This window comes from Daldinia caldariorum (genome assembly GCF_022478825.1).
Source record: "Daldinia caldariorum strain CBS 122874 unplaced genomic scaffold F4812scaffold_16, whole genome shotgun sequence".
Classification (NCBI taxonomy): Eukaryota; Fungi; Ascomycota; class Sordariomycetes; order Xylariales; family Hypoxylaceae; genus Daldinia; species Daldinia caldariorum.
Window position 1 is genome coordinate 119,442 of NW_025953052.1, and position 22,288 is coordinate 141,729.

A 22,288-nucleotide genomic window follows, 5' to 3' on the forward strand; every position below is an offset into this window, starting at 1 on the left:
GCCCCCCCGCCCCCCCCCCCCCCCCCCCCCCCCCCCCCCCCCCCCCCCCCCCCCCCCCCCCCCCCCCCCCCCCCCCCCCCCCCCATCATCTAGTTACTAACCTCGAATTCTATGTGAGCTTCGGCACGAGCGAGCGCAATAGCTACGTGAAAGAATATATCCCATAACTGGTCCGCAGTCTCTAGACCGAAATCCTCAAGCGCAGTTCCTGCGTCACCCAGTTCGACTACCAAGAACTTCGTGCCATCGAGATATCTGCTCGGCGACGGGTAGAACTGAAGTCTGTCGGGGTCTTGCCGTTTTAGTTTCTTGTGGAATGTCTGGTGCGTCTCCAGCAACTCTTTGCAGGCTTTCCCCTGGACTATATATCTTTCCTTGTACACGACGAAACCCGGGATGTCGGCAAGCCATTCCGAAATCTTCAATTCGCCCATCAGGTCGGATTCAGAATGAGGCTCCTCGTCCACAAGGCCTGCTTTTTGTTGAGTTTTGGTTTGGGCTTTTATCGGGGATTCCATTCGGATAACTTTGATAATGCTGGTTCCGCGTTCGTTCGTCACGCGGTAGACTTCCGCATAAGAGGCCTCCGCTATCTTGACGATCTTATCGCCTGGCGGACATATGTCGGACCAAGACAGCACTTGCAGTTCCTTCTTGGTCTCTTCATTCTTATGTTGTTCTTGTATCTTGGGTTTGGCCGGACTTATAACGGGAACCTTTCGAATTTTGGGTGTAATGGGGGTAAGGGGTGGTGGTGCCGGCGGTTTTATGAGAGCATTTTGCTCTTTTCGTCTGGGAGAACGTCTGAGTGAATCTGGCGGTGCAATGTTCTGGTCTTTTATTCCCATAGCAGATATCCCACCAACCAATTCATCCAACACCTTTTTATCCGATACATTATTATTATTGTCATCATCATTTTCATCCCCTTGTTTTTCTATCGTCTTCTGAGGCTGATTTCGCATCGGAGTTTGTGGTAGGTCGACGAATAAACGATCGGCTTTGGGCTTTTTAGATTGCTTCCCATATTTTCGTAAAGAGGGTTGTTTTGCCATTTTGTCGGTTGTTGTTTATTTAATCGGATTCTAATCGTATTCATCGTCTATTAACTTGTTGTTTAACCCTTACGTACATGCTTTGACGTCGACGGCAATAAATTATTGACATTGAACTTTAACTTTCAACCACAAGGTTGCCGGGTAACGGGTCTTTAATCGATAGGCTTGATTGGGGCCACATGTACTAATGTTGACATTGAACATACATCGAATGATTGAATGTTGAGCTTACGCCACAAAGTTAAAAAGCTTTAAGCCACAACTTATTCGGAGCTAGATATGTGGAGAAATCCCCCCCAAACCCCAACTCTTGGGTTTTGTGCACGTTCCAATTCCGTGGTTTTGAGTTTGCGATTAAGACGAAAAGTGGAACAAGTCGAAGCTCCAAATTGTTCCACGTCTCTCGAACTTACGAACCTCGAACCTCGAAACTCCACTCCTCTCTCTTCCCTCAACCTCGCCGCGCACATCAAAATTCCGCGACGAGTCTCGCAGCTATGGCGGACTTCTTAAAGAATATTGTTGGAGGTAGCAAATCTTCTGCTACTCCGGTTCCCTCCGCCGATTCAGGTAAGTACCTAAAGTTTATTATAAGTGGTTAATATCCGAGATCGCATTCGCAAGTTTCGCGATAGGAATTTGTTCATTGGGACACCTGGCCTGAAGCCCAAATCTTGACGAATAGTTACCTACCTACCTATATAATATCTATTTCAACTACCTAAGACCTCAATTCTTCTCCCAACATATTCAATTGCATACTTCGTACATAACTAACAATAAACCAACCTAGACTTCGCAGACTTTGCCGATGCTCCTTCGCCAGCACCTGTACCTTTCGAGACCGTCCCTGGCGGTGCCGGCCTCGGTGGTCCTGCGCCTACCAGCCGTCCGTACACCAAATGGTACAATATTCACGAGCGCCATAGCCTAAGTGATTTTAAAGCTGAGGGTGTCATCTTGGTGGTAATTGTCGTCATCTTCACTCTACACTTCATCGGCACGAAGCTCAACCGCGCCAAAGCTAGGGCGTGGATCAAAGCCCACGCTCCCATCCTGACCAGCGAGTTCGCGCTTGTAGGATTCGGCGGAGTACCGCAACAATCTAGCCAGGACCCTGAGAAATTGCTAAAGGCTAAGAGCTTGTTCGAGTACGCAAGTTATGCGACTGGCCGACAAAATGTCGCATTCATGGATGTCAAGTTGACCTTGAAGAAGCGCTTCAACCCGGTCATGACCGCTTTGGAAACTGTCTTAAGTTTCTTCTTCGAAAGCTTTACTGCCCCGGAAGATGCGGTCGAGGCTGTCGTCTATCCCTTTGATGGCAAGGAGGCCCAAATTGTACCGGGCCTACCAGGCGCTGCTGAACTAAGGGCCAAGGATTCCAAGAGCTCGTTTGATGGATTTGTCTGGGCCATTGTTAACAAGAACGGGATGAAGAAGCTCCGAGAAGATCGCTATGACTTGTCTATCACCTTCACCAAGGATAACTCCAAGCTGCCCATCTGGACAACGGTTATGAGCGAGAGCGCCGAGGTCACCCAGACACTACTGACCGACGAACTTGCCTCAGTCATCAAGCAGGCTGGCGACCTATTTGACTACCTCATCATCAGCGATCAACCCGTTGACAGACCTACAAAGTAAGTGTCCCCCTTTTTTTCAGTAGTCATATCTTTGGCAGACCGAAAGGATTATACATAGCCGAGACTCCGACTGCTTTTCTAGCAAGGGTTATTCCTAACCGTGGTATAGGATCGATGAAACAATTCCTCGCAAGCGCGTCTACCTACGTTACCGGCTCCCTTCGTCTAACAACTACGACGATCTTGCTCCGCTCCTAGCCTATTTTGTGCGGATCCCGGATCAGCTAGCGTCGTCGGCTCACTTCCGACCCGAAATTCTACGCAAGATCAAGGTTGTCCGCGACGAGACCATCAAGCAGATCCAGAAGGCAGCTGAAGAGGAGAAGGCCGAGGAACGACAGGCTGAGCGTGACAGGGCGAGGAAGGCCAAGCGCGACGCTGAGCTTAATGCTCTGGATGCGAAGGCGCAGAAGAAGTACCTCGAGAAGGAGAGGGAGAAGGAATTACGCAAGTCTTCAAGAAAGCAGACTGTTCGCGCGTAGTAGGCTTCCTCACGCGCGATCAGGCCGCCACGACGAAATGCAGGCGTCCATAACTCCCACAAGCGGAGGGGACAGCTGCCGGGTGGAGAGAAGCAAACACATAGTAATCGCGGCAGATTCTGATATTATTGCCGGACCAAGTAATTAATACTCGACTTGTATAGGTACCTAGTGGGAAGATGTCCGACGTGGAATATGTCAGATGTACGCCAGCAACCTGTGTTTGAATAATAAATGTATGAAAGTTGAAAGTCGGTTTATTCATCACGGCTTATAACCTTTTCTCTAAGCTATAAGGAACAGCTGACTCTCGCGTCAAAGCTAATAATCGTTGGTGCTCACGAGCTTGGAGCTTGCTTAGCCAATAGGTCCTCGACACGCTTGACTTTGTCCGCTGCCGTCTGCTTCTTGTCCGTCCTGGTGGGAGTGTTAGTTGACATGGCCGATACTATCTATATCTGGCGCGTAGATGGGAAATTGACGGTGGTATAGCTAGGCCGGATAGTTGAAGGCAAATAGACAAGATCGTATAACCCAGCCTGAAGAGCAAAGAAAAATAAAACAAGACAGAACATACCTAGTACCAACCCTCATGGACGACTGCACGCGCACAACGCCTTTGGAATGAACTACGCTGTGGGCCTGTCCGATGACTTTCATGACCTCGTCCCACGATCCCTCTACAATCGCCCCAGTTAGCATCAAGCATAGGTACCTTATAGATAGCGGAGGAAGAGGAGAGACAGATAGAGGTAGGTAATTTGAGCTAAGCTTACCGACGGTCGTCCCCGCGGAATGCATCGTGTACGTGAGTCCGCTCGCCGCGAGCAGCTTCTGCACCTCGGCGACTTCTTCCGCGACGGAGACGTTGCCTGTGCCGACCTGTATTCCATATACATATACATTAGGTACCTTACGTATGCATACACATACATGTGTTAAGCATCTAGTTTCTGCGCAAGGGGAAAGATGACGGGTGAAACAAAACGGAGGAGTGATGTGGATAGAGGTAGGTAGAAAATCGAAGAGATAAAATAGGCGGTTAGGTTATATGGAAAAAAAAAAAAAAAAAAGGTACACATGTAGGATAGTAAATGCTGCAGAGACAAAGCTAAAAACTTACGGGAATAAGACAGAAATCAGCGTAGCACCGTTCCGGCGTCGCGACGTGAGTATACTCCATATGGTCGACAAGCGATAACTACACCCAATCTACCTACCTAGGTAGGTAAATAAGCTCTTGTCCTCGGAGTAGTTTAGACGAGCAGACGATCAACAAACCTAGGCGTCCCAGGTGTTTAAATTCCTGTCTTCTGGAAGATTGGCTGTTATAAGTGAGAGTGAGTTGACGTTTTGAGGCTTTAATAAATATGTATGATAACTAGGTGTGATTGTATCAAAGTTTAACGGACGATCAGAGAAGCTCGACTAATAATAAGAAAATTCCCCCGCAACCTTAGCTACAATGGAGCTAGTACTTAGGTACATAAAGTCTATTATAGAAGACGGGTGCTATATTATAAATTCAGGGCCTAATACATCACAATATGACACAGGTACGTAACGTATAACACATAGCTGTCTGAAAAAAGGGGATTCATTGACTTTTCAATAGAAGAGCTATATACAAAAAAATCTTCTTTTCCCCAACCTTGAACGACAACGTATGCGATGAGTGATATTTATTATAAATGCCCATAGTGCGTGATGAACAACTCCTCAACTCTAGATGCCTCAGGTCTAGATACTTTAGGTACACGGCAATGCTGCGCTATGGTGATATCCTAGTATAATATCGATGTAAATGTCAATCAGGCCATGCGAACGGCGGCCGTGATGCTGCGAAATACTTCTTCAAAAAGCCAACTCCCTCAGCTTCGGTATGCCGAAAAAATAAATAAATAAAATCCCCTGAGATCCTTCTATAACCCAAGGTTCGATATTTGTTCGCAACTCGACTTGAATAGGTCGAGCGTCAATAACGGAACTGTAATGTAGATATAAATACTCCGTCATAATACAAGGCAATCGGAGATGGTCCTGGAAGCATCCATCAATGCGTCAGTAATCAACAGGACCTAATCTATAGTGATCTTAGCTTCAAGAGGACTAGTAGTCTCGTCCTCTATTCGTGTAGTGTTGGGAACGTCTAGCTCCTGCTGGTTTTGTTTATGCGTCAAAGAAGAAAACATGTCACTAACCATCTGTTGGCCTCCCATTCTAGAATCCATCGACAACATATCTTACACCGCTCTCTCACGCTCAAAGTGCCTAGGAGCTTATACTTTTCCTCTTCATTAACCGGCAGGATGCTGGCCAGCCACCAGGGGAAAAGGGTTGGGTCTGCAGGGCATTCGCCGTAGATGGACAGAATTCGAGAATTCAACCACGCAACGCTCTGTGCCCTCACCCTTCTAGCAAAGTCTACTCCGACCTCGACTAGCTCTCTAGTCGACATCGTCTCTATATCGTCCAGCGATATTAATACCGGTCGGGAGCGAATGGGTACGGCATGTTCTGGATGCGAGGGCTCGGGACTTGGTGGCGCTGTTGCTAACTCTCTTACGCCGCAAGAACGCATTGTTTCTTCTGCTTCTATAGCTTCTTCTTCCGCTACGCTTATGTCGTCGATCTTCTCGATATTACCAACAATATACCCATCTAACCACCCGTGTCTGGTCACCCGAAAGCGAGAGACGCCAACCGTTTCTATGAGGCTCCGCCCATCTGCGAAAGATTCGATATTGACTATTCGCAGTAACGTTCCAATCTCCAAAAATTCAGGCTCTCCAGGTGCACGAGATGGGTTGGCGAGCACCATACCGAATGTCCGATTGCCCTCCATGACCCGCCGGATCATTAAGCGGTATCGTGGCTCGAAAACGTGGAGAAACGTGGGCATGCGCGGATATGAAAGCGTGCAGACGAAGAGCGGGATGTCGAACCCATCCTGGTTTGCCTGTTGTTCTAGCGCATACGTCTGCGCTCGAAGGTCTACAAGATCGGCCCAGAATCCGTTAATCATTTTGCAGAGTCGATCGTTAGAAGGATAGGATTGCCGGTTAACCTGAGCCTGTATCGACAAGGGGCGTCTGCAGATGGCGCAGAGATCTGAGTGGTCCAAAATGCGGTGGAGGCAGCTCCGACAGAACGTGTGGCCGCAAGTGGTCGTTAAGGGATCCAAGAACAAGGCGTAACAGACCTGACAATCCATTTCCGGTCTAACGGATTCTTTCAACCGCGCCAACATCGTAGTATCGATCTGCTCCGCCTCATCGTCCCCTACACCTATAGAGTAATAGGATACTTCGCTCCCATAATCTAGTTTGCCCTGTTCTGCTAGCGTATATGTTGCAACAATGCGGGCCCCTTTCAATATGGAGGGTTCATCTGTCTTGTTGGCAAGCGAGGGAATTCCCGCGATATCCCAGTGATCCTGAACTGTAATGCTCGTGGAAACATGAGAGAGACCTGTAACACCTCGATCCAACTCCATAATCGATTGTATGGTGGTCAGTACTTTGTTCAAGGTGATGTCAACAGCGCAATCTCCAAGCGCGTGCTCCTTTTTGCAGTCATCGAAAGGACATTCAAAACCACGAAGCCGGTTGGCCGTTGCGGGCCATGATATATTAGGTCGGATATGCGTCTGAGGCACACATAGCTTGCAGAGACTATGACCACAGGGTAAGGTTGTTGGCTCTCGCAATATTTTAGAACAAACTTGACATTGAATAAGCCTTACGAGCTGCCTGACGTCCTTGAAGGCGTCGAGAAGCAGCTGGGAAGCCGCCAGAGGCTTCTCGGTCTTAGCAGGGCTTGACGCTAGGGTGCCATCTTTCTCAGGATAAGACTTGGAAGTTGTGCCCCTTGAGTAAGTCAAGTTCGGCGTATTCGAATTAGGCTGTATCGAGGACATGAAAGTGATTTTTTTTTATTTCATTTGGACACCAGTAGTGGACGAATGTGCTGTTTTAGGGGAAATCATCTAAGATTGTGTTCGGTCCTGATAATCATATATCTTGCTGAGACTGCGCTGCTTCGCTTGGTTGCATATTACCGTAACGAAGAGTACAGAAAATAAAGAAAAAAAAATAGATAGAACGACGATATATATGTGGCACTTGAAGTGAGGAGAGTTACAGGCGTCCGGGTGAGGTTAACCAAGGATACAAGGACCTAATGTGTGCTGGTCTGTGGCGGGTGGACGGGGAGTCTCGTGACGGTGGAGTATTCATGGGAATTCATAAGTATTTGGATTATTATGAGTGATTATTTTATATCGACTCATGGAAGCAATTATCCCGAGATTCAACGGGGGGTAAGAAGATATTAAGGCCTCAGATAAATCTCGTAGGAGAGCGGGGAGTTGGCTATTTAGTTAAAGGGGTGAGTGACATAGAAACCAAGAAGAGACGCCTGAAAGCGTAGGACTCGGAGAAGACGATAGTTAAGGGGATGACGGTATATAGAAGAGCTGTAGCATATTGTACGTTAAAAGGAAATAGAAGTCATCATACATTTCCCCCAAAATCCAAAGGCGGAACGGTAAGAATAGAATAAGTGAAGTCGGAAGAAGGCTTGAGAGGAGAAGGAAAGGGAAAAGTCTTGACGTCGTAGGGGTACTTGGATCAGTCGTGAAAGGCAGAACTGAAATATGTGATTGGTTCGTGGGACAGGCGAAGGTGGATTGATGATCTCGATGAGACAATCCAAAGTCCAATAATAATTAATTGTCGGGAAAAAGGGACCACAACTTTTTTTTTATAGTAAATATGTAGCAAGACCTAGTTGTACAGCAATACAGGTAGTGAGTGACATGTACAGGTAGCATTCCACTAGCATTCCACTAACGATAATCTTAGGTGCTAAAGACGGTGTCTAATCCCTTGTAGGAAAAGTGTGATGCTCCATGTGGGGCCAGCATGCAGGACCCTTGAGTCGCCAAAAGTCTAGACTGGGACTTCTCCGGTACTTTGATATTCGATATAGTAATAACTGGATGATCACCACTTACAATGTACAAAAGCCAACCAATAGAACTTCTTCTTACAATTTACAAGTATACCTACCTAACCTAAGGTATAGGTATATAGAATTGCGGGAAATACCTATGTAACCTTATTCTTTCTTAACTTGGATAAACCAGCTGATGAGAGGCTTGAACTATTCTTGACTCGTTGTCTTGGACTTGATAATAATATGATAATACAGACACGACGTCAACGGCGATTGGATAATATCTATCCAAACAACGTGGCGCATCAATCTCTCAATGAAGTAAAGAAATATCGAGACCTTCATCCCAGAGTGGCTGGCATAATTTAAACTCGAAGCTATCCTCACTACTTACCTACACAAGAAGCCAATCGCTGATCGATCTCGAAACGACGTAATCTGGTCCGGGAATCGACGCTACTGGAACTTTGTTAGTTATCAATTGTCTTAAACAGGCAGAATGCCGTCAAAATAAATGCCTAACACTAATATTCTTTCTACCAACCTTTTTTAGCAAATAGAAAGACAAATTAAATTTAGAAAAAATTATTTACATATAGAGCAAAATTTTATAATTATTCTAGTAGTCATTTTGATAGCCTACAAGACGATTCGGTAAAGCTATGCGGATAGCAAAATGACCTGCTTGGTAGTGGAATAGGCACTTTTTTTGACGCCATTCTGACAGGATACCAATACGGTATTAATAACCTTCACGACCCGGCATGTTGGGAGATCGTCAGCCACTAGCTATCACTTTCTAACTACACAGTAGTAACATTAGACATGGCGGGCTCAACCGCAATTACACCTTGAATAAAATGTAGGTAAACCCTCACTTATTACCTAAACTGAAAGCCATACGCTCATATTTCTCCCCTGCATAATACATAACCCTTAGGTTAGCTATTAATCAACCAGATTCTTCCCCTAACCCAGCAATACCCACAACACCACCACGGCTCTATCCAGCCTCGATCTAAACGCCAGGACAGGATACATGTTTGCCTTCAAAAGTACCCAACTAAGGTAATTTGGGTAGTATGAGGTATGTAATTAAACGAAAGCCGCCTTCGAAAAGATGATACCTACCAAAATCGAAATACCAAAAAAAAAAAATGTATGACGCCAACATACGAGAATCCCATACCCATTTTGACAGCTACCTACTAAATCTATACCTAACTTCGTAGTGTCCATTCTTAACCCTCCAGTTCTTCAGCTCCCCAGCTCCCTCGTCCCCCTCAGTGGACCCATACGTTGTCAAGTGAACAAACCCCTCCATTGAACCAACTCCCCCCCTCTTCTTCGCTAACTGGATGCCTTTTGGCGAAAACCCCCAAACTCGAGAGTGTGTTTCCGGAACTTCTCAACTGTATTGTATTATATAGTCACGAGACGAACAATTAACCCTACCTACCCTTATATTATAAACACTACACGACTAACTGGTAACTTGGGAAGTTCTGAGCTTCCAACTTGACCTATTCTTCAAGTTCTTGAAATCGAGTCATGAGGTCATATTCCAATAAATTATTCCTCCGTCTCACTTCTTCCCGTGGTCAAAAAGGTCGTACATACCTACCTAATCTACCCAAGGTAGATAGATCACGTCATGTGCCTATTCCAAGTGTTAAACCGAGAAACAAGAGAAAGGTCGTTCGATATAACAATCTCTCTCATCCTCATCCTCATCCACCTCATTCGCAATCGCATTTCACACTTTCACAGGTATGTATCATACGTATGTACCCCTTGTCTTATACCTGGTATAAAAAAACCCAGCCAAGAGCAACAACGTACTACCTCTTCCCCGGACCAACGGAAACTCACTCTACTCGAACGCGCTTCTTCGTACGAAGCCAAATGTTGTGCGTCGTATCAGAACAAACAATACTTTTACTTTACTTGGCTTGAGCTTCTTGAAGATTCCAAATAAGTCCGAACAGACGATATCTATCTAAGGTACATGCTGTGCTGTGTGCCCTCATCCGGCTTTTCCTTTTGATTCCCCTCCCCCCCCCAAATAAACCCACCAAAATCCCGATGCAAGCCCGTAAGCTCCCGAGTTGCGCCTGTAGACTCCGTAGTCCATACAAGTAGTTGTAGTAATAGTAATAGCAATAGCAGAGACAATGTTCCAAACCCAACCCCTCCCCCCCAAAATATGATCAACTAAATCGCTTCTATGGGGGGACATGACAATAACAGCTCCCCCTTCAACCGCTAGGATTTTTTTCTTCATTTGTTATGACGCTAGAACTTCTCCTTTCTGCTCCTCTTTCGTCGTGTAACGTTGCTGGTCGCTGGATAAGATAATACCATTAATATCCCTCACATATGTATCTCGCATCTGTCCCTCGGTAATTATTGTCGCTGAGCCCATCGTCCCTTCGCCACGGCACCACGGTTGACCGCCAGCCAACGCCCGATATTTCCAAAACATATGCTGCAACAGAATATAACGCTCCATAACCAGATGCCTAGAGCAATTGTCTCCTGGTTTACTCCGCCGACAGTTGTTAATTTCTGCTGCTGATCAAGATTACCAGCGCCGCCGTTCGTCGCATTACCATACTCGGGACCAAACGCCTCGTAAGCAGGTGTTGCCGCGGCTGCCGGGCTTGGTACCGCCTCCGGTGTTAGTCCCAGAAGCATCGCAGACCCGACTAGCCCGCCGAAGATTGACAGCACTAAGCCGGACATGGAACGATCTAATATATACCAGAGTACTGGGTTTACGAGAGCAAACGCGAGCGAAACTTGGAGAGTTGAACTCCACGGGAGTTTTCTCTACACATGGTTGTTAGCGAGGTGGTCGTATATTTAGGAGCGGCAGAAAAACGTACGATGGCAAAGGCGATGCCAACGAAAGCACCAATACCTCTGATTGCCAATGCCCAGTCCGTAAACGAGGCAGGCCGCTTAAATGTCTGATCTTCCACGCTTTGCTCTACAGGGGATTCAACGGCTACATCGTCGCTCCCGAAAACCCGCTCCCAGACACCGTCAAACCAAGGGAGTAAAATGCCCATTACGATCCCGCACACGCCCGAAAACGCCAGATAGCCCCAATTATAACCGCCGTCAGCGCTCCGGAGCAGGTTATGCATTTCGAGAGGCCCTACAGCCATTTGCCTGTCCCGTAACTGGACGGCCAGCATCCCGTAGAGGACGCCTAGTCCAAACAGGAGCAAGCTACGCAAACCATGGTAGAATACGCGCTGTGCGGTAGACAGCGGTGGTGGACGTACTACCGGATGTAAGGAAGATCGCCTCCGGCCCGACAGCGCCCTCTCTTTCTGTATTTTGTAGTTCGGCTCGTCTGCCCTTAGGTTCTTTGCAGGTGTATCAGCGCCTGTGCCCCAGGGCGTACCCGGCTCGTCAACTCCCATGTCAAATTTATCCTTACCCCATATGGATGGTGAGTAGATGCCTGCTAACGTCGAACCCGTCAGGTTAAGTGAGGAATCGGTGCGGCTGATAGTAGTAGACTCGGGAGTGAGGTCCGTATTCCTCATATTAAGCAACCGAGAATTGAGTGACTCGAGGTTTAATAGCGGTACGTGCCCCGGGTCGGCAGAGACTATAGGGGCGGGAGAGTCATCGTTGGGAGGTGTCGGCTCTCTGGGGATTAGGTTAAAGGGTCGTCGAGGAATAGGTCGTAATAACGGCGGACCGTCATCGTTTTGTGAGTTGGACATGATAGCAGTTGGGGTAATGGCGTAGCTGTAGCTCAGGTACCCCTATTATTTAATATAAAGGATAGGTCGAATATTTAGAAACGATAGAATAAGGATAGGTGGGTAGAGTGAGGAATCGGACGTTATATAAAGTTGGTTGCCGCGTGGGCAAGATTTTAAGGTTTCTCTATAAGACTAAGATAATCGACTTCGGCTAAACGCAGTCGACTAAAGTTATGGGAACCCTGCGGAGAGAGAGGTAGAGGTAAGAGAGACGGAGGAGGGGGGGTTTGTTGCGAAACTTTCGAGATACAATTTCCGATCTGGTAGTTAAACCGAACCTTCAGGTTTAGGTAGTTTTATGTTCTGCAGCTCTACTCTGCAGCTAAGCGTACCTAGATGCCGCGTCGGAAAATATTCCAATGCTCCAAACTAGAACTAAATAGTGTAGTTTAATCCTTATGGTAGTTAGATAAAAAAAAAAAAAGGGTGGAAGCAACCAAATTATATAGGCAAGATGAGTAACAATAATGACGATATCATGCGTTATGATTAGTGGGGAGAGAGGACGAGGAGGAGGACGAGGAGAAGAAGAAGAAGGAGAGAGGAAGCTCTTTTTTTTTTTTTTTGATATTTGGGAGAACGAGAAGCGATTGGAGTAGGTATGTTTGTTAGGTATTGTTCGAGGTCCACGAGGATTAATTCCCATGTACCTTCTCCATTACCCACGCGCATTAAAAACCCGTATAAATCGTACAATCCGTAGCATCCGGTACCTACACTCCCAGCTTACATGCATTATATACAAATGGAGCCCGTAAAAAAAGGAGTTTCTATATGGGTAAGGTGCTATTGAAGAAAATAGGTAGGTACCTTACCATATAATGCGAATGGGGAAGCAACCATTGGTCCTTACCACATGCAAATGCTAAAATGGAACTCGGCACTTGTAAAACTGCCTTTAATACACCAGGTACTTCCATGTACATCTAAGTCCGACGTAGATTTTTTTTTTTTAAAAAAAAACGTCTTTTTGTCATACCTTAAGTACCTCCTTAGGTGTCAGAAGGGGGGAGGGGATTGAGGGGGCGGTGGTTAACATTGAAACATTTAATCGTATTATTGGTCCAAGTATCTACCTCGAAATTAATTCCCGGTTGCCTAGACGTTTGCTCAGACGTACGTACATCTGATGGAGGCTTGTAAATGGCGGCCGGATGCGATGGCTAAGTAATCCGGTTCGTCTTATTAGTCATTAAGGTACCTATCGAAAAGAAGCAAAAGTGAAAAATAAATAAATCGACTAGCTGCCTTTTTCCTCTTGTGAACTAATAATATAATACCCCTTGTTTTAGAACGGGTTTAGTGCTTCACCCCTCTTTGTTAGCACTTGATTGCTTTCGGCCTATTGAAGCTGTTAATGCTGTTCTAAAGCTGCATCTACTATGTGGTGATGCAGATTCTACCTAGGTAGCTATTAGCCACATTCCTTATAAGGTACAGATTGCCTCTTCTTACTAGGTATGTAACAATGTGTTTGAAGTTAGTGCACCTAAATATAAGGTAGGTACCCTCTGCTAAAGATTGTAGGTACGAAAGTAGACCACCAATAAACCCCCCCTGTTTCGACTTGGAATCACATGTTCCGTCCATCGTGACCTCCACCGTCGTACATTTTACGACGATGCGAAATCCGCATTTTTTTTATATACGTTAAAAAAAACGAGCTTAGATTCGCCGGTTGGCTCGCAGATCCCGTTGCTACCCCGCAAACAGGCACGCATCTAGCATTTCGTGACACCATCGTGCATCTTCAAATCTGCAAATCGTATGGTCGTACATCCATCATGCCAGCCGAGCTACCTAAATCGTCAGGCATGTATGTATTGAGGAGGTATGTAATATAATATACCTAGGTAGGTATATATGCCGTGGCGCCAAAGAAAAACAAGCAAACGGCTTTTATCTATCGCTATTTTTTAATGCGGTACAACCTCCCATGCGGCATTCGCTACAAAAGAGGGTCGACGTTTCAATCAACTCCCAAGCCCGGGAACGTCTTGTATTGTAAAGCTTTAGTTTATACGGCACTTGTCTTTGGGTAACCACAGCAGCACGTGCTGTCGATAGTACATACCTAGGTCAGTTCATGAAAAGAAGCGCATGGTTGATGAAAGGAAATGTATAGGTGGGTAACTAATGGATAAGACCAAAAAAAAGGGCTTACCCCTATTTATCAGACCATGTCGTCTTTCTAGAAGGTTTACGTATATCTCCGAGATGAGAAAACCAGGTTAACTCTAATAATGGATGGGGTATTAATTATTGCCCTCCTCAGCCTCAAAACCTCCTTTCGACACCAATTGATAAGTACCTCTAACCTAGTATATCATACCTATGGTAATATAATCCTCACTTTAAATCGTACTCGGATCTCTAGCCCGGGGAGATTATTACAAGGTAGGTACCTATATTTGACAACGTGATGCGACATTCGTTATGCACGGGCTTTAATTCATTACTTCTCATCTTCATCGTCATCTTCGTTTTCCTCATCCTCCGAGCTATCCTCCGTCTCGTCTTCACTCTCCTCTACGCTCTCCGGCCGGGGTATCATTGCAAATGCCTCCACGCACGTTATCCTGTTCTGGGTCTCGTAAGTACCGAGTAATTTGCCCACGGCCTTCGTTGCCTTCGCCTTTATCGCCTCCTTGAGCTCCGCGACTGCGAGTTTGAACACGCGCAGCTTTCCATCGCTACTGCCGGCTGCTATGAATATATTATCTGCCCCATTCCCCTTCGAGGATCTTACTACGCTGAAATCCTTGATACGTCCAGAAACCCCGGCTTCCTTTCCGCCAAGCTCCGCAATCAACTTGGCTACTGGCAGTGGCGTCTTTCCCTTTCCTTCCGTAGACGATTTTCCCGGGGTGAGATCCTGGCTCTTGGTAGAGAAGAACATGATTTTCCCGTCTTCGGTCGACACGGCAAGTAGCGACGAATCGTTCGCGCCGTCTATCTCGACGTAGCGGATTTCGTGAATCTTCCTTCTCGTGTCTGGCATAACTCTGCATTTTGGCGTGCTATCCATACCGAGCACCAGCGCGTCCCTGTCAAACCCTATGCAGAATTCATCGCCGTCTTCGGTGCTACCCCAAACCACTTTCCTGCCCTCCCCTAGCGCATGTTTTCCTTCCCCAACTTCTTGCAGTATCTCTCGGGTAAAATTAAGCACACCGGCCTTCTTAGCCGTCATTAAATTCCATAGTCGCATACATCTCTCGCCTTTGCTCACGCTGATCATAAGCTTCATGCTGGGATGTACGGCGAAATCGTTGACGCCAGCCGGCGTCGCACCCAAGGCCGCCGTATCACCACTCGGTCTCCCTTGGGGCTTCGGTACAGGTACTTTAATAGTCGATAGCAGTGACCAGTCCCTCGTCCTAGTGACAGCTATGGTTGAGTCTTCGGAGGCGGAGATGAGCTTTGACTTGGTAGGAAAGGATAGCTTGGTTATTGTGGAAGAGTGATGTAATAGCGTCCCCAGCTCCCGATTTTTGGGGTTTTCTAATATCTTTCGAGGGGCAACGGAGGAAAATATATCTTGATCTTTGCGGCTGGGCGGGTGTGCCGAGATATTGTAGACATTGATACGCTCGTCGCTGCTACCCGAAGCCAGCATGACCTTCTGCAATTTGCCTGGTTCGGGCGCCGAGGGGGGTGAGAGGGCTATGCATCGTATCGCTGAGCTATGCGCATTGAAGAGAAAGGTATCAGCAAACTCTACTTCGTCGTTGGCAGAGATAGTAGCTGTCAATCCGTGAAGAATTCGATCATAGGATCCTGTAACGACCTGAATCGTCAACGGGGAAGAGCTTTCTGTTTCTGCTTGTAACGACGACTCGGTGGTTTTAGGTTTCTTGAGAATAGTAAGTTCTTGTGTTTTCCCTCCGTTAGAGGGGACATCTGTCCGCTTTCGCTTGCCCATCGCGTGTTTGGCTTTTGAATTAATTAACTAGTTGGTTTCTATAGTTTGAGTTTCGTAAGAAAATTTGGAGTTCTGAAGAGAATCGACGCAAGATAGAAAAAAAAATAAAGTGGAGAAGATAGATAGGGTGGAGACATAATGTACCTACCTAAAATGTAAACCGTACATATGTTGAGGTACGTACCTCTTACTACATTTTACCTATATCAGGTACCTACCTAAGTATGACTTCCAATACATACAGACTTACATATAGACTTACATAGACTTACATATATCTATATCATATATTTCCTAGAATCGAATGCAATTATTTATTACATATTAATATTACTAGGCAATACGTACACCAATGTCATCAAGTCGTCGTCGTCTAGCTCACGGCTTGTCTTTAATTGTATTTTTTTTCTTCTTCTTCATACGTGAATGCTATCTGCCTAAGATACGGTCATCTCTGCCAGCTAAGATAGCTGCTATTTTATTTACAAGACCCTGACCAGATAATAATCGAGGGCCGCCAAACCTTCGCAAGTTTGCCAGAGGTATCCTATGACCGCTTGGCGCTGTACCTTCCGGGTAACAATGCGTACACAACGGAGATATAGATATCAAGACCACTTAGTATAGCGTCGACTTTGTCTAGTATTGACTTCGGAATGATGACACTGTCTCGAGTATCTGCTTTAACCCTGGACTTAGGGACTCAGTATAGGACTCGCATTTATGTGAATATCTCTGCAAAGACTCCTGGACGAGATAGTTCTTCTGCCTTGTAGTGATGAGGTGGCGGACATAAATTCATCGAGGCTTGCTACTTATTATAAATCTGTGGTCCCATGCCCTTTCAAGGATTTGATCACTACCTAACCTAGGCAAACTCGAAATCTTTCAGGGCTAGTCTGAGAAGATGGGTACGGCGAGTTTGACTCGGTAGGCGCCGAATACCTTAGGATAGAGCAGAGTGTCTTTACCTCGCAAGTCCCAAGAGAAATTGATGTTAACGCTGTTAGATAGTAACACCACACTCCTTGAGTCTGAGATAGAACAATAGCTACCGCGCGGTATAAACATCACACAGTGTATTGTCGGATCTATTTTGGTATAGACGGTGTTGGCGTTGCGCTTCCGCTTGAGTTACGTTGATGCTGCTGCTGTCCTTCGTGCTGTTGTTGTGCTTGTGCTTGGGCCTGCGCTTGGGCTTGAGCTGCGGCATGGGCGGCAGCTTGTTGCTGTTGCTGAGCTCTAAGCAGCTGGGCATATTGGTGTGGCCCATTGGCGGCAGCAGCATGTCCTGTTCCTCCCGCAGCAGCGTTCATTGCAGACTGCGCGAGGTTTTGGTTATTATGGCGGTTATTCAGTAGTTGTCTTGCCATCTCGCGGACCATATCTTGTGGAGTGTTAGGATGCTGCAGTCTGATATGGCTCTCGATATGCTGAAGTTGTGAGACGTATGTCTGATGTGTTGGCTGAGCCATCGTCGCGTTTGGTCGCGGCGAGCCTGCTTGTGATGTTATGGGAAGACCCGCCGTGGGAGGGGTCGACATTCCTGGCCCATTTGTTGCGTTAAACTGGGCTATCACTGCTTGTGCTGAGGCATTGTTGAGGTAGCTCTTCTGATTTAGCCCACTCATCGCAGCAGCTCGCATAGCAGGTGGCGAACTTTGCAAAGGCATGTTCCCTTGTGGAGTTTGGGATTGCGGTTGATGCGGTTGCTGCTGCTGCTGCTGCTGCTGCTGTCGCATCTGCACTGATCGGCGTTGCTGCTCGGAGATCTGGTGGGCTTGCATCAAGAGCTGAATGTCTGGCTGTGCAGTGGGCATCGCCATCCGCGGCTGGCCATTCACTGTGGGTATCTGTACCTGAGAGGCACCGGTCATCTGCATAGGAGGGACAAGACCGCCGCTCATGTGATTGGCTGTTCCAGTGCCATTTGGAGTGGCATGCATTGGCATTCGCGGACGAGCTTGACCGTTCATCGGAATCTGGTTAGGAGCACCGACACGAGCCATAGCCGCATGGGGATGAGAGGCTGCCATCTGAGGATTAGTCTGAGGGAGTTGATTCTGGGCGGCTGCCATTTGTGCAGCCTGTCCTTGCTGTGCTCTCTGAAGGGCAGCCTATGTATATGTATTAGCATCAACTAGACAATGTTGGAAGTCGGGAAAAGGGGGGATTCATACTCTACGCTGGGCCTCATGACGTTGCTGTTGGGCCATCCTCTCCGCCAGTCTCTCGGCCATTGCCTGGTCTCGTTCGAACCGCATGATACTGTATTCTCTGGGGGTCTTCGTTGGGGCCCTTTGCTGAGGAGTTTCGGTTGGCTTTCTCGAAGCTGCAAGAGAGGCAGCGTGCTGCTGCTTTTGTATGGCTGTCTCACGCTTCTTTGCAAGTTTCCTCATCGCATCTATCATCGTCAAGTGCTTTTGGTTACGCCGTCTTTCTACCTTTAATGGGACGTTATACCGCCGCTTAGGCATCGGTGTAACGGGCCCGTTGGCATTAGCTTGCTGCGTTTGCTGTTGCTGCTGTTGCTGTTGCTGCTGCTGCTGCATCGCGTTCTGGTGTTGTCGGATGACTTGTTGTGACGATTCAATTCTGCCCTGCCATAACTTGAAATACTGTGTCTTCTGCATATCATGGGGAAGCCCTTCGAGCATAACCCAGCGCTCGAAGCATTCCCATGGCGTCCGCCTCTCAGCCCCGGAGCTGAATAAGGACTTGGAGGACAGCATACTGGATATTAGAGACCAATTATACGAATACTCGCGTACGAGACTCTTCAGTTCATCATCCTCAGACTGGATCCATTGAGAAGGACTCCGACATTCATAAAACGACTGGAATGGCATAGTATGCTCGTTTGGTGGGCGGAATTGATGCCCAGCATGTAGCCTGTCCCTAAAACTTTTGTTCTCGGGTCGGAATAGTGCTACATTAGGGTTTTCTGGTTCTAAACGGGGTTTGCTGTCGCCCTGCTGGCCGAAAATGATTCCGTCGTCTTCGTCATCCTCTTGAGCATACTTATATCGGCTACGTTTTTTGGGCGGCTCGATTGGTGTGAGTTCCATTCGACCTTCCACGAACCTGCTAAGTGGCAAAGCAGGTCGCCTCCAAGAAGCATCAGGATCGTACTCCGGCGCGGTAAGATCAGATTTTGGGACTTTGAGCGGTGACCCGTACATAGGCAGCTCTTCCAGCAGTCGATCCGCAGCAGGAGATAGATGCAATGCAAACACCACATCGTCATTCTCCAAGGCAAATATGGCAGACGGAGCTATCGTGTCGAGGATCCCTTCGTTAGGCTCATCGTCTGGTTCCATCGGAGAAAACATATCCGCGGATGGGATAAGGTCTGGCGTTAGTTGACTATCCGAACTCTGGGGATCGTGAGCATCGCCCATAGCAACTTCTCCAGCATCGGCCGACACTTTAGGAGGGATGACAGCGTTAACTTGCAAAGCCTTCCGATCCTCCATAGGAGCTGACACCCATTCGGCACAAGCATAGGCGAGGTTCCTGGCTGCTGCCATCTTCCACTTCCGCTCTTCGCGAAAATCTGTTCTCATCCATTTCATCTCGTTAAGTAGAACATCCCAGTGGCATGCCTGACGCGTAGGCTCAGGACAACGCTTCGGCTGACGCAAAGACCACTTGTTATGATGCTGCAAGTGATATACCCTTTTAAGAACCTTGCAAGCCTGATTATCAAGTATCTGAGTGTAAGAATCGGGAGTTGACAATGTTTTATGAGCCTGATGTAAAATCTGATCCAAAGGTCTCATCCATTTCGAGTTCGAGGCGAAAGCCTGAACAAAAAGAGGAGTGAAATAGTCATCACTAGCCATTTGTCCAATCTTGGACCGATTCTGAACCAAAGATTTATCCGAGTCTCCCGTGGGTTTAGGTTGTTTGCCAAACACCACTGTTGGTCGTTTACTCTTCTCTGCTAACTTAGACCTTCCCATAACGCTTTGCGAAGGCTGTCTGGATGATTGGGATGTCGGCGTTACCAATGCGTTGTCATTAGATGTCGAATCTCTCAAAAACCTCGGCGGCTCGGTAAGGATCTCAGCAACCGGCTTTTGTCGAGCAACCCCCGTAGGACTGCTACTTCGCTCGCGAACCGGTTTGTGAGATTGCGGTGGCTGGGGGGAATCTTGAGTTTCCTCGGCGTCAACTTGCGGTGTAATCGGAGCTGAGTTGACAGGAGCCACAGAACTTTCCTTCCCCATAACTTCGTTGTTGCTTGGACCGTCGATAGCACCCCTAGTATAATTATCCATACTCGCAGGTGCCATTGAAGTTGCCATTGGAGTTGCCGTTGGAGTTACCGTTGAAGTTACCGCTGATACTGATGTCGTGTTCGTGCTTCTCGTTTCGGTCGGCGGTTTGTCGTTTCTCGAATCCGGAATTGGGAATTCACGGGAATCATTCGAAGGAGACTGTTGTGCAGGCGACTGCGAAACGCTATGAATACTATTCGCAGTCTCCTCAATACTTGCGACTACATGTTTTTCAGGTTGCGGAATAGATAACGCATTGTTCAGCGGTTGTGGTTGTACTGGGTGAACATTCGGACTGGCATTAACTGGTGTCTGTGTTGCTGTGATAATGGGCGCTGGCGGCGGTTGGGGGGTTTGGTCTCTAAATAGTTTCGAGATGCTTTCAGATGTTTGAGCTACGCTAGGCTCAGATGGCGGCGTAAAGCTCAATGGATTTTGTTTCATCGACGCCACGTCTTTCATTCCCACCAGCTTAGTCTCCGTATTACTTGCAAGCAGCAAACTCTCATGAGTTGGGTTCGTGTTCTGCGTTGTATGGGAGAAAACGGGCGCCGCTGAGCTTGGAGCAGGTATACCATCAACCCTACCAATGCCTTCTATCTGAGGAGTCGTCGGAACCAGGGATACTTCCTCTTCAGGCTTCACAGCTGTGGAATCAACATCCATCGGCTCCCCAATGTGAGTCTCTCCTGGCTGCGTGCCTGTGTATTGCGCTGCATGGTGTGGTTTCTGCTGGTATTGCTGCTGCAGGTGCTGCTGCAGGGGCGGTTGTTGCTGTCGTTGTCGTTGGTCATTCACGAAATGCTGAGCCACCTGTTGTTGTGGTTGACGAATATTCACACAGGTCACGGCGGGACCTGCGGGAATCTTGGGGCTTCCATCAGGCCTGTTGTTCTGGGCCAAGTTCTCTACATGTTCACCGGAGGGAAACCTAGGTTTAATTAGGTCATTTGATAACGGAGAGGGAGGTTCGGATCTCGTCGGTCGTGCAGGAGATTGGGTCGGCCAAACTGGCTGATGTTGTTTTAATCCTGGGCTAGACGTTGGCAAGGTAGACGTTGGTAAGGTAGAGGGAGGGTTCGTTTGGCTATCGACAATTCCTGGTCGCGATTGTACGGGAGGCGGTGGCATAACAGGTCGCACGATAGCGGCGACATCTTTCTTCCTATTCTGAGGTGCATTTTCGCTCGAGGTGAAGTTCTCTCCGGGTCGAGGTAATTGAGGGTATTCGGATCGCACTCGTAGTCGAGTAGGAATATTCGACTCGTTTAATTTTCTCCCTCTAAGTTAGAGTATTAGCGTTAGTGACACGAACAATCTTAAAGACCAAATATTTTGTTTTAAAGTTTCTCGAATCTGGAAAGGGTTTTTATAATATAAACTACCCATCCAAGACGCGATTAACAACATTTAACAAAATAAAAAATAAAATAAAAATAAATAATAAAATGAAAATAAATAAATAAGAAGCAAAAAAATAAGAAGCAAAAAAATGTGAATTTCAACATACTGCAAGATATCGCAACCCTCAAGAAAATGCAACTCGGCAGCGCTGGCTGGTGGCGCGTCCGGATCGGCGAAGCTTCGCTGGGGAAGGCCATCGGTAGTCGTAGCGACCGCATACAGAACGCAGAGCTTTCTCTTCCTCGAACGAGCGATAGCACTAAAAAATATATATATTATGAGTATCGGATCAATTAGCTCTATTCATACAAATATATCACTGACCTGCATTCTGCCCGCTTTGATTGCAGAAGCTTCGTGCGGTCGGCGGGCACGACCTCAGTCATAGCATCGACCACCGCGACATCCGTTTTGCATGAAAACGGATGGCTCTCCAGTCTTAATGGGACCGCTGGAGATGGATCTGATATTATTGAAAGATGAAAACGATGGTGTTGTGTTGTATTAATTGAATTTTCTCTTCGTTATCATTTACAAGAAGTCTTTTAGATTGAATTTTTTTTTCGCCTTTTCGTAGAGGATGCCTAATAGTAGCTGTGGTACTGGCCACTTCAGCGGACGGGGACCTTCTGATAGGCCTGGTTGGATCGATACACAGCGGTGACCCATTCTACCGAGTGCTATTGCTGCTACCTAAAATTCCCCAAGGTACCTGCTGTAAGCTCTATCTGTATACATTCGACCTG

At 47.1% G+C, this 22,288-nt stretch overlaps 6 protein-coding genes across 6 annotated transcripts in view; 1 reads left to right on the plus strand and 5 right to left on the minus strand.

Annotated features, from left to right (window-relative positions):
* F4812DRAFT_439402 (uncharacterized protein) overlaps positions 1 to 1,278 on the minus strand; it is a 2,735-nt gene extending 1,457 nt beyond the window's left edge. Inside the window, exon 1 of the mRNA XM_047935067.1 lies at positions 104 to 1,278. Within this exon, the coding sequence (XP_047787376.1) occupies positions 104 to 1,055 (952 nt within the window). The 5' untranslated portion in view covers positions 1,056 to 1,278. The remainder of the gene's footprint in view (positions 1 to 103) is intronic.
* A 92-nt stretch (positions 1,279 to 1,370) lies between these two features.
* On the plus strand, positions 1,371 to 3,322 carry F4812DRAFT_130190 (DUF1682-domain-containing protein). Its single transcript, XM_047929536.1, has 3 exons — positions 1,371 to 1,628; positions 1,852 to 2,701; positions 2,814 to 3,322. The coding sequence occupies exons 1-3, from the start codon at positions 1,556 to 1,558 to the stop codon at positions 3,184 to 3,186; spliced, it is 1,296 nt and encodes a 431-aa protein (XP_047787377.1). The 5' UTR covers positions 1,371 to 1,555; the 3' UTR covers positions 3,187 to 3,322.
* Positions 2,956 to 7,105, minus strand: F4812DRAFT_466542 (uncharacterized protein; the record flags this gene model as incomplete). The annotated part of the gene is made up of 4 exons (XM_047938555.1): positions 2,956 to 3,603; positions 3,764 to 3,866; positions 3,963 to 4,068; positions 5,447 to 7,105. The coding sequence occupies 4 exons, from the start codon at positions 7,103 to 7,105 to the stop codon at positions 3,525 to 3,527; spliced, it is 1,947 nt and encodes a 648-aa protein (XP_047787378.1). The 3' UTR covers positions 2,956 to 3,524.
* A 3,486-nt stretch (positions 7,106 to 10,591) lies between these two features.
* F4812DRAFT_130255 (uncharacterized protein) lies at positions 10,592 to 12,070 on the minus strand. The gene is made up of 2 exons (XM_047929537.1): positions 11,069 to 12,070; positions 10,592 to 10,977 (listed from the first exon to the last, which is right to left on the minus strand). The coding sequence occupies exons 1-2, from the start codon at positions 11,886 to 11,888 to the stop codon at positions 10,754 to 10,756; spliced, it is 1,044 nt and encodes a 347-aa protein (XP_047787379.1). The 5' UTR covers positions 11,889 to 12,070; the 3' UTR covers positions 10,592 to 10,753.
* Positions 12,071 to 13,749: 1,679 nt separating this feature from the next.
* F4812DRAFT_439421 (WD40 repeat-like protein) lies at positions 13,750 to 16,015 on the minus strand. The gene is made up of 2 exons (XM_047935068.1): positions 14,005 to 16,015; positions 13,750 to 13,926 (listed from the first exon to the last, which is right to left on the minus strand). The coding sequence occupies exon 1, from the start codon at positions 15,853 to 15,855 to the stop codon at positions 14,386 to 14,388; it is 1,470 nt and encodes a 489-aa protein (XP_047787380.1). The 5' UTR covers positions 15,856 to 16,015; the 3' UTR covers positions 13,750 to 13,926; positions 14,005 to 14,385.
* A 598-nt stretch (positions 16,016 to 16,613) lies between these two features.
* Positions 16,614 to 22,287, minus strand: F4812DRAFT_130309 (uncharacterized protein). Its single transcript, XM_047929538.1, has 4 exons — positions 21,867 to 22,287; positions 21,649 to 21,801; positions 18,036 to 21,420; positions 16,614 to 17,972 (listed from the first exon to the last, which is right to left on the minus strand). The coding sequence occupies exons 1-4, from the start codon at positions 21,926 to 21,928 to the stop codon at positions 16,947 to 16,949; spliced, it is 4,626 nt and encodes a 1,541-aa protein (XP_047787381.1). The 5' UTR covers positions 21,929 to 22,287; the 3' UTR covers positions 16,614 to 16,946.
* Between the last annotated feature and the right edge of the window lies 1 nt (position 22,288).